Here is a 10,714-nt window from a genome sequence, read left to right on the forward strand (position 1 = left end):
GTGGCAATTCGACACCAAAAATTATCATCATTATCAATTGGTCAGTTAATCTTATATTAAATAAATTAATCAGTTAATCAGTCAACGAATCAATCCTTGGTTTTTCTGTACCATATGAAATATTCAAAATTTTTATTGCTGATGGAACGAACGTTAACTAGTGATTCGGTTCTTGCCATTGCTAATACGATTATACTAAAAAATAAAATTAATCAATCAGCCAAAACATTCTTATGTCTTTCATTTTGGCCAAAACTTTTACTTCAATTATGGACCCATTCATAAGATCCCGCAACCTATAAATAATATGACTTTTCCTTACAACAATAAATCACTTCTTTGGAGTCTCAGGTTTAATTAAAATTGTTTGAATAGTTAGGGCCATCTAAATCGATCGTTAGTTGAAATAAACATTTTCTCGCTAGAGTGGGAAACAATTGATCCATTGATCTTGTGTTATGACATTCGCTTATTTGGACTCCTCGAAGCTGGGGGAAAAGTTGACAGGCTTCTCCACCAGCAAGAGGAGACATTGGGTGGCAGCGAACCGACTTCGGTCGAGATACTTCCCCACGGCACACTCACTTCATCAATGGGGACTTGCCACCAGTCCAACATGTACCCGTTGTGGTTAAGAGCCCGAAACAGCAGAGCATCTAGTTGAACATTGCGTTGTGACGAAGCTTCCGGGCGTGTTCGCGACCGTACACGATTGCGGCAATGAGTTTGCGGCCTGGATACATCATCGTAATATAGTAGTGTGGCACCATTAGACGCTGTTGCCTTTGTAGACAGCGCAAAGTTGAGTCCTTGGAAAACGGTTATTTACTCACATTCCCTCATAATACTCATGTGTGAAACGAGAACAATGAGTTTGCGGCCTGGATACATCATCGTAATATAGTAGTGTGGCACCATTAGAAACAGCTGCCTTTGGACATGCAGATTCCTGGCTCGAGTCCCATTCTGTGCGGCGCAAAGTTGGGTCCTTGGAAAAGGCTCTTGACCCCAATTCAATCACCATACCCAGGAATAAAAAGAGTACCTAGCCGGATACAGCAATGTCTATGTAGAAAAAAACCCCAACTGTTATAGTATCATGTCCTATTCTCGACGTTAAGTGTTGCTGCTGGCTTGGGACACCTTGTGAAACGCTTTGAGAACATTTATTGGGTATAGCGTTATGTTAAAGCTCAAGTTTTTTAACCCGGTCCCCACATCCCTCTCAAACAACAAAAAATACAAGAATCTTCTATCATTAGCATCTCCAGCAAAAGACCTTGAGGTTTGGAAGGAATTAACTTAGGCAACAGAGGTGTACTAGTCAGATGAATAAAATTGACTACAAAGTAAAAAATGACCAGAATATTTTAAAGATAATGATTTGAAGTTTAATTAACAGGACTCAATCTCACTCCTTAATGAAAACGTTTATTGTTACTGAAATTTATGACTTAACTCACTCAGTCCTAGAGATTTTTGCTACTTTTCAAATTTGGAAAAATTGTATTTAAAAAAGCATGTGTATAGATAGCTTTAATCAACTACCATTAACATGTGTAAAAATTAAAAACATTAGCTTTGATACTACGCCTATAATTTTTCTCAGAAAAATGTAATAAATAGGCATGGGGTAACAGTCACCTCGGGTATACTACGGATATAGTCAGTGTTATTTTTGAGTGAAACTTAATATTCCAATGTTGGCATCAGTCTTAACCGACGTGTACTTATTTGCAGATCTGATACCTCAAATTGATGTCAATAACAATAGGAAACGGATTGGAAGCTTCAATTCAATCAAAAAAGAGGATAATATGGACGTTTCGGGTTCCCCCTTGTTAACAAAACACGATGAAAGAAACACTAAAGACGAATGAGAGAAGTGAGAATGGGATTGTCACTTCTCTCATTCGTCTTTAGTGGTTCATTCATCGCGTATTGTTGATAAAGGGGAAACCCGAAACGTCCACATTTTCTGTCTTCGTTGGTTGTATTGACGCTTCCAATCCATTTCCTATGGTTATATATTTTTTCGAGTTTCAAAAGCAACAACATTTTAAATCAAATTGCTATGGGCGTATCGTTGTAATGGAAATACTCTCAATCAAAACAAGATATTCTCCATTACAACAATGTTAATAAACGAAGCCCGTAATAGGGAAGAAAAGTGTGATGTCAAAAAAAAATTATCTAGTTCCTATCTCGTTGGAAGTGCAAAACTACTCTACCGGAGGACTGAATACAAATCGTGTGTAAATGATCTTCTGGTTTCAGAGTGATGGCATTTTATTTTCTAGTCTAATGTATTATGCTGGTCGTCCATAAAGACAATCCATCCTCGCCCTTTTACGTACGGTAATTCTTAGAATCTGCTTACACATCCTGCTACTAAAATATGATTCAATAAACAACCTATTCATTATTTTTAAAATTGTCTTTCGAATGACTGGTTACATACACACTTCTAAGGATTTAGGAACCAGAAAAGTAAAATAATATGTAACATCACGACTTTTCTTCCCTATTTTGTTGGGTTATCAGACCTGCAAATATGAGCGCTTAGGTTTCATCCCACCAAAATACCGTTTTGAGACGATTGTTTACAATTGTCTATTGATGGCAAAATTCCTATTTAATTCATAAACAATGACTCCAGGAGTGTGGTTTTTTAAATTATTTTTTTTTTAGTTTATTGTTCATGTATTTTACCACCATTTCAGTGGTTCTGTATCATGCAATATATATTTTTGCCACTTTGATCTAAGTATTTGACGGGCATCTTATGATAAAAATTTCCGAATCTTACTACCTTTTCTTTAATTCATATAATACCTTTGATTTGAAAGAGCGGACTTGTCATCTTATAATCAGATCGCTGTCAAATAACACTACGATTTTTTACACAACAAAATTTATAGAACATCCGTTCACATTCATACCCCTTTCACACGTCCTTTCTCTCATTCTTTTACTTCGAATCAACAATGTTTCTGTCTTTTCATCATTTAATGTGAGATGTTTAAAATTGCACGGTAAAACCGTACAATTCCGAATGTGTACGGTTTTAGCCCAATTCCCCCTACTACAATGAATAGGAAGAAATTATATGTATTTACTCAGTTATTTCCCTTGCTTAAGATAGCCGTCATAAGGAAAACCTCAGGTCTTAAACCGAAACGTTATGATTGATTGCCAGAGTAGTTCTATAGCAGATGGTTTTTTCTTATGGGTCTTGGTAACCTGTATGCAAAATTTCATGCTACAACCCGAATTTGCACGGTTTTAACCATAATTCACCCCTTTTTTAAAAAAAAACCTCGCCTATGTCATAAATAAGTGAAAAGCGTACAAATCTTGAGAGTCCACAATTTCTGCTGGTCGTCACAGAATTCAAGACAGTCATGATTATGGCGAATTTATCTAGATAAAGCTATGTCTGAATTGTTCAGACGTTGATGGATGCGAATATCTCGCCCAGTTGACGAGTTCTGACGGCCATTCGGGATGGATAAAATGATATCGAGCATGCGCAGATGCGATGTCTGCTGGAGTTAGTCCTTTTCTGTCCCTCTGACTATTCGTTGAGTGATATTTATGGACAAGGATATCCTTTGAATTGTCGACGTGATTCTCATTTGAGGAAATACCAATACGATAGTTAGTTTCGTATATTTTGTCCGGTACACAAAACGCTACTGTTTTCGATCTTGAAATTGAAGAAGAAGAAGGCTTGTCTCCAATTTCGTTTTCTCCCAAAGATTTATTTGAGTTTAGGTTCCCGTTCGATCTTGCGGATGCAGGTTTGGAGGATGATGGATGTCTCAAGCTACAAGCACTGCTAGTATCAGACATGCTTGTACGATGTACATGGGTGTTATTGGTTTCTTTATCAAAAATATCCTGGTTATTTGCTGACAAAATGTTTTCAATAATTTTGTTCCGCTTTCTTTCTAAACTCGAGGATTTTAGAGCATTCAGTTCGTTGTTTTTGGTTGTGGATTTTCCAAGAAGTTCTTTGTAGTTGTCGTCTAAGAATTTTTTGGGAGACACATAGTTGAAGTGGCAATTCGTTGTTGACAATTTTCCTTTAGGGTAAGGTTGAGGAGGTCTGGGGTCTACGTGAACTTTCTTAAAAAACTCAGGTCTTTGGCAAGTGGGTCTGGTGGATAAAAAGAAAACGCTAGCAATGTGAAGACCACAAAAAAAAAAATGTCCTTACCTACAATGATTACGATATTTAGTATTAAATCTAAATGAAATTCAAAGTGGAGAATTGTTGGGAAGAATGGAAAATTATCGCAATACTAATAACAATACTACTACTACTACTACTACTACTACTACTACTACTACTACTACTACTACTACTACTACTACTACTACTACTACTACTACTACTACTACTACTACTACTACTACTACTAACTACTACTTACTACTACTACTACTACTACTACTACTACTACTACTACTACTACTACTACTTACTACTACTACTACTACTACATACTACTAGCTACTACTACTACTACTACTACTACTACTACTACTACTATACTACTAATAATAATAATAATAATAATAATAATAATAATAATAATAATAATAATAATAATAATAATAATTCTTCTTCTTCTTCTTCTTCTTCTTCTTCTTCTTCTTCTTCTTCTTATTATTATTATTATTATTATTATTATTATTATTATTATTATTATTATTATTATTATTATTATTATTATAAAAGGACCCTCATGTTGGCAAATATTCTCAACCCTGGGCCTTCACAAGTCCCATGATTAATAGTTTATGCCAAGCTGTAGATCATTTTAATCGATCGATATTTGAAGGACTAGTTTTCTGGCCAAATTTTTAAACACATGTTTTTTTACGGCGTACGGCAGAGACAAATTATTTTTGGTGCGGCTTTGTTGTCTTGCGACAGAACACTCGCCCTCGGATAGAAAAGTTCAAGGGCGAGTCCCGTTGTAGGCGGCGCAAAGTTGAGTCCTTGGAAAAGGTTATTTACTCACATTCCCTCATAATACTCAGGTGTAAAACAGAACATGACCAGTAATAGTGCCTTACAGGCGTCGTGTCTCGTCCTATATGACAATAAGTAATTGTGTTGGCTTGCGATCTCTTATAAAGCCCTTTGAGCACATTTAGTTGATATTGCTCTATATAAAAGCTCCAGTTTTATTACTAGATTGCGTTGTTGTGCTAGCATTGTTGAGTATTACATTACAGACACCACTTACATCTTGTAAATCTGTTTGGCAATGTAGTTTTTCATTCTCTGTCTGGCTTTTTCCTCGAAGGTTGTCTTCGACATTCGTTTCCGGTTTGTTGCACACATAATCACGTGATTTCTCCGTGACCCGTCTTTGACCCTGAAGCCAGGAGGGGCGCTGCTGGGCAATTCTCTAGATAAATTATTTTTTTCTTCTTGAAGAGATGCGTTTCCTCCGTAGTGTGCATGTTGATGCTTTGAATTTACGACAAGGAACTTCTGTCGAAAATCGGCTGTTTCTGGATGAAAACAAACAAACAAACACACCCATTGGTACTCGACAAAAGCTCGTAATAATACACAGATAGTATGTTTTAACCCTCTCCGTTTCGACCTCGACAAATGTCGTAATTCATACTACACTATTATTGTTATTATTATTATTGTTATTATTATTATTAATAATAATAATAATAATAATAATAATAATAATAATAATAATAATAAAAATAATAATAATAATAATAATAATAATAATAATAATAGTAATAATAATAATAATAATAATAATAATAATAATAATAATAATAATAATAATAATAATAATAATAATAATAATAATAACAATAATCTTTATTGTCCAAATAGGCAATTATTGTTAAGTTACAGCTCTTGTAATAGGGGGGGGGGGGGGTAATTAAAATTAAGGGGTTTTCAGTGTGTCGCTTAGTCTACATTTTTAGTGGAAAAAAATCTGCTTATTGTGTATTTTTCAATGTCCTGCCCTCGGCATTGTGTCTTTGCAGAATACACTTTCCTCATTATTCGGTCGTAGGCAGTGACATATATTATTTATTATTTATCTATGGTGTGTAACTTTTTAAGTATTATTTATTATTACGTAGGTATACCTGTTTAAAAGGAATGCCATTTTCCGAATTGAAGATTTGGGTTAATGCGGCCATCTGTAAAGCTTTGAAAGCGACGTGTTCTTATCTGCAGGTCTGATAATCCAAACTTTTCTGACAAATTGATGTGTCTCAAACATGATAAAAACCCTGTCCATTATAACAATGTTAAACCAGTGTCATAATTGTGTCCAGTGCAACTCGTTGTGCGGCCATGTGGTCTTGTGGTATGACACTCGCCTTCAGATCGGAAGGTCCTGGGTTCGAGTTCCGGTTTCAGCGGCGCATAGTTGAATCCTTGGAAACGATGTTCTTTACTCACATTCTCTCGCCGTACTCAGGTGTAAAATGAGTACCTGACCGTTAACAGCGTTGTCTAAGTCGGAGAAGAAAAAAATGCAATATCACCTAACAGACGTCATGTCTCGTCCTACATGTTACGTGTTGCTGGTCAGGGACCTTGTGTAATGAGCATTGAGCACGTTAAGTGGATAGTGCCCTATATAAAAATATCATTTTTAAGGTTTAAATTGAGCATAGAAAAAAAATGAAAAATGAGGAATATATCAATTTAGAAACGTGACCAATCGTCTCAAAACGGTATTATTTTAGGTAATGCTTACAATTCAATTATAAGGCTTATAAAATGAAATAAGTAACTGCCCTCATCGATCTGAGACTTCAAATTCTGATCGTTTTAACATTAAACTACATATTCCTCATAGTTCATTCCGACATAATACCATATCGGAGCGATGGGACACATAAATTAAATATTTAATTAATTGAAATAAAAAAGTGCTTACCCTGTCTTCCTTCGTGACTGAGCCTGTAAGCTGCGAGTCCTTTGGGCATGGAATTAAAGTCAGGAATTCGTGGCAAGGACCTGGCTAAAACTGCTTGATCCATCTGGAACTAAAATTTAAAAGTAGGAAAATACGTAATATATTATAGCAATCTTAAAATAAAAAATTGCGGCAAATCGTATTAAAATGTCAAGTTAAGAAACTAAGGAGCAGAAAAAATAAGTCTACCTCGACTGGACATTTATTCGGATATTTATCGTATTGAAATGGTATTATATCGCCATGACCTTGATTATCTAAAAATCATTTTAAGTTTAACTCGTAAAATTGGATTTAAAATAAATGTTTTCAATGAGGAAAAAGACATTTTTCCCCTGTATTCCAAAAAACTCAATTTTCATATTTCATTCCATTTTGAAGTAAGACCATTTTCTTTATAGAGTTCATTCCGATATTATACCTAATTGACAAAATTAGACCAGTACAGTGGCGTGGCATGCTTACTGTATAAGGTGGTGCAAAATCAGAAGAAAATGACTAAAACCGTGCTATAATATTTGTAAAGAAAAAAGAAAGAAAAAAATTTAAAGACAAGACCTACTCAAATAGGTAAGAGGCGGTATATACCATTTCTCAGTTTTATTGCTTTATAAATGCTATAATGTAATCCCTTTTTTAAAAGATAGATGCGGTGCCAGGCACCAAATCAACTAATATAGCCACGCCCCTGTTCCTTCCATTTTTTTATTTGTTATTTTTGTCTTTAATAAGGAAAAGATTCGAGAATAAAAGGTCCAGTCTCAGTTAATAATATGCTGCCATAATATGATGTAACAGCATTTGATTATTAATTTAGACAACAAGGTGACATCTGAAGGAGACTGCATAATAGACATCAATGCATATAAAAGCAAAGCGCGTAAAAATATTTGGGTTTCTTTGGAATAATACTTGAAGTTTAACCAACCTCGGTGTCAAAACAAAAGTTGTTTTTTTTAAAAGAGCAACGTACTCCTTTCTAAGTGTTCCAGACCAAAGGTCTACGAAGAATCCTTAGAATCTTCTGCTCCAATATCACTAGAAATGAGGATCTCTTTCAGACGGGTACAGTTTCAGACACAATCAGAACAAGACGTTGGAGGGATCTAGCCATGTCTGCAGATGGACTACATCCCGAGAAAAGCGTTAGGCTGGACTCCACAGGGAAAAACGATTTGAATCAGACCGAAGGAAGCCTATGGAAAACTTACCAAAGAGAAAAAGTGCGGCTATGTGGTCTTGTGGTATGACACTAGCTTTCGGACTGGAAGGTCCTGGGTTCGAGCCTCGCTCGGCGCATAGTTGAGCCCTTGGAAAAGGCTCTTTACTCACTTTCTCTCACCGTAAAATGAGTAACTGGCCGTTAACATTGTTGTCTCTGTCCGAAAAAAAATGTAATCTCGCCTAACAGGCGTCATGTCCCGTCCTACATGTTAAGTGTTGCTGTTGGCCAGGGACCCCTTGTAAAGCGCTTTGAGCACGTTTAGTGGATATTGCGCTTTATAAATGCTCTATTTTAATGCTCCCTTTTTAAAATGAAGAGAAAAGAGAACTGAAAGTCCGTGGCCAAGCCTGTAGAGATGATTGAGTGATTTAAGTGAGCTCATCTCTTAACGTGTAACATCCATTGGTAAATGGCGTTGAACAATAGTCGGTGACCGAAAGGGTGACAATCTTAGCAAATCTCTAGCATCAGGGTTGAATCCTTGGGTAAGGTACTTTACACATTACCCCATTAGATGCAGATATAATTGAATTCTAGGTTATGGACTGTGACGGATATTGTGAAGTGTCAAAAAACAAAAACAAAACTGAAGTCTATTATATGATTTAATACTTCATGAAATGAAAACTTTACTCCACTTTATGGTCAATTAGTAATTTGAATATACCATTATGAATTCCATTGATCAAAGTGTATCTGTAAACATATAATCAATATATTTAGAAACACTGTAGACGTCTGCATCACTTGCAAATATTTAAAGTTAGTTGTGATAACTCAAATTAATATTAATATTTTCATTTTGTAATGGAAATTAATCCAGACCCCAGCAAAATAATATTGCCCATTACAACTACAACAACGTTAAAACAAGTTCATATATTAATTGCGTTAGATTATCAAACTTATTAAAATGTGGAAACTGTTCGGACACGTGCTCCGACAAGATGAAAATATTCCAGCACAAACCGCGATGGGTGATTACTGCATGCAAGCAAGGAGCGGTGTTGAACAACTTCACTTTAGTTAAAATGATAAGTTAAAAAAAAAATGGAAATGACAATGATTGCTGAATCTTAAAAGGCACGTTGCGTTTTATACAACGATGAGATAGACTTCACAAAATAAAAGAAAGTAAATATAACCAGAACAAGAACCAAAAAAAAAAAGATATCGACAACAAAAATAGAAATAACAGTAACAATATCGACAAAATCAAGAAAAACAACAAAACAGCAATAATGACCAAAAAATCCGAAGAAAACAAATATAAAAATTAAAATCCTAACCAAAAAGAAAAAAAAACACACACACGCACGCACACGCACACACACACACACACACACACACACACACTCACAATTATAACAAAAATCGAGAAAGAAGAAGAAAAATATAAATCCTAAAAAAAGGATTGTTTTTTCTCACTTCATTAAAGAACTGACAATATTAACTCGGATGTGTTCTTAACACCCCCCCCCCCCCACCCCAATAAAAATGAATAAATAAATAAATAAAAACCGAATAAAAATTGTTTTAAAAACCCAAAAAACAAACAAACATTAAATAATCAAAACAGAACTTGGCAAAATAGAAATGACGTATAAAAACAGCAACATTCACCTGTCTTTGAATGAATTGTCCTCTTCACAAAATCAGTGGAAAATCAATTGCTCCATTTAGGTCAAGTTCTAATGCACTCACAATTTCTATCATAATAGTATTTTAAATTTGAAAATCAAAAACACTATCACTTTGAGAAAGTGGCTTGTCTTTTAACCTGGACTAAAGTATCGAAGTACATTGAGGGTATTCTTTATTATTGCTCTTATTGATTGTAAGACCTCTGCACAACGACAAAACAATTTATGTTTTAATTTGGCAAGAACACGCGATTTCAATAATCGATAGAATCAGATGACCCTTAATTTGTCAAAAAACAAAAAAACAAAAGAGGTTCAAACCTGAGTCTTCTCTGAAGTCTCATATTTGAGAATTTCAAGTATCAGGGTTAAAACTTGTTGTGACGATTTTTATAGATAGATATTTTGATTAAATGTGTTCAATCGCTAGCCAAAATATTTAAAATGTATTATGTCTGTCACAGCACAACAGTTCATAGATAGTGGATAATAGTAGCTATGAGGAAATACCGATTCGCCAAACAGATTAAATGATTTCTCCCCCCTTCGTTGCTACCTAATGCATTGCCCAAACAATTCCAAATTGCTAATGCGTGCCACCCCAGTAGCTCAATCCCCCCGCTGCAAACGTGTAAGCAGCTGTAGTTGTTGTTACAGTAAGAACCCAAAGAGATGACGCGATTTCTAGTGCCATTAAGTCAACCGACCAACTAGAATGAATGAATGAATGAATGAATATAGGTACGATGCGGTGCGACGTGTACTTATTTGCAGGTCTGATAACCCAAATAGGATTTGTCGGATGTCACGTCCGCAGCTTGGTTCTAAACAAAATAAATTGGTACTTTTTATTATTCATG

General features: G+C 35.2%; 1 protein-coding gene across 1 annotated transcript; it reads right to left on the reverse strand.

The window, feature by feature from the left end:
* Positions 1-1,941: 1,941 nt before the first annotated feature.
* On the reverse strand, positions 1,942-10,174 carry LOC144963854 (uncharacterized). The gene is made up of 4 exons (XM_078897804.1): positions 9,835-10,174; positions 6,948-7,056; positions 5,262-5,532; positions 1,942-4,162 (listed from the first exon to the last, which is right to left on the reverse strand). The coding sequence occupies exons 2-4, from the start codon at positions 7,048-7,050 to the stop codon at positions 3,424-3,426; spliced, it is 1,113 nt and encodes a 370-aa protein (XP_078753930.1). The 5' UTR covers positions 7,051-7,056; positions 9,835-10,174; the 3' UTR covers positions 1,942-3,423.
* Positions 10,175-10,714: the final 540 nt, after the last annotated feature.

Source organism: Berghia stephanieae, chromosome 2 (assembly GCF_034508935.2).
Source record: "Berghia stephanieae isolate SIO BIC M18660-M18661 chromosome 2, UCSD_Bste_1.3, whole genome shotgun sequence".
Lineage (NCBI taxonomy): Eukaryota > Metazoa > Mollusca > Gastropoda > Nudibranchia > Aeolidiidae > Berghia > Berghia stephanieae.

Excerpts from the sequence above, each read along its gene's own strand:
- LOC144963854 (XM_078897804.1), bottom strand. The coding sequence starts at position 7,050 with ATGGATCAAGCAGTTTTAGCCAGGTCCTTGCCACGAATTCCTGACTTT. Across the intron at positions 5,533-6,947 it reads CAGTCACGAAGGAAGACAGG|AAACAGCCGATTTTCGACAG; the intron begins GTAAGCACTTTT and ends GTTTTCATCCAG. Across the intron at positions 4,163-5,261 it reads GCCAAACAGATTTACAAGAT|ACCCACTTGCCAAAGACCTG; the intron begins GTAAGTGGTGTC and ends TTTATCCACCAG.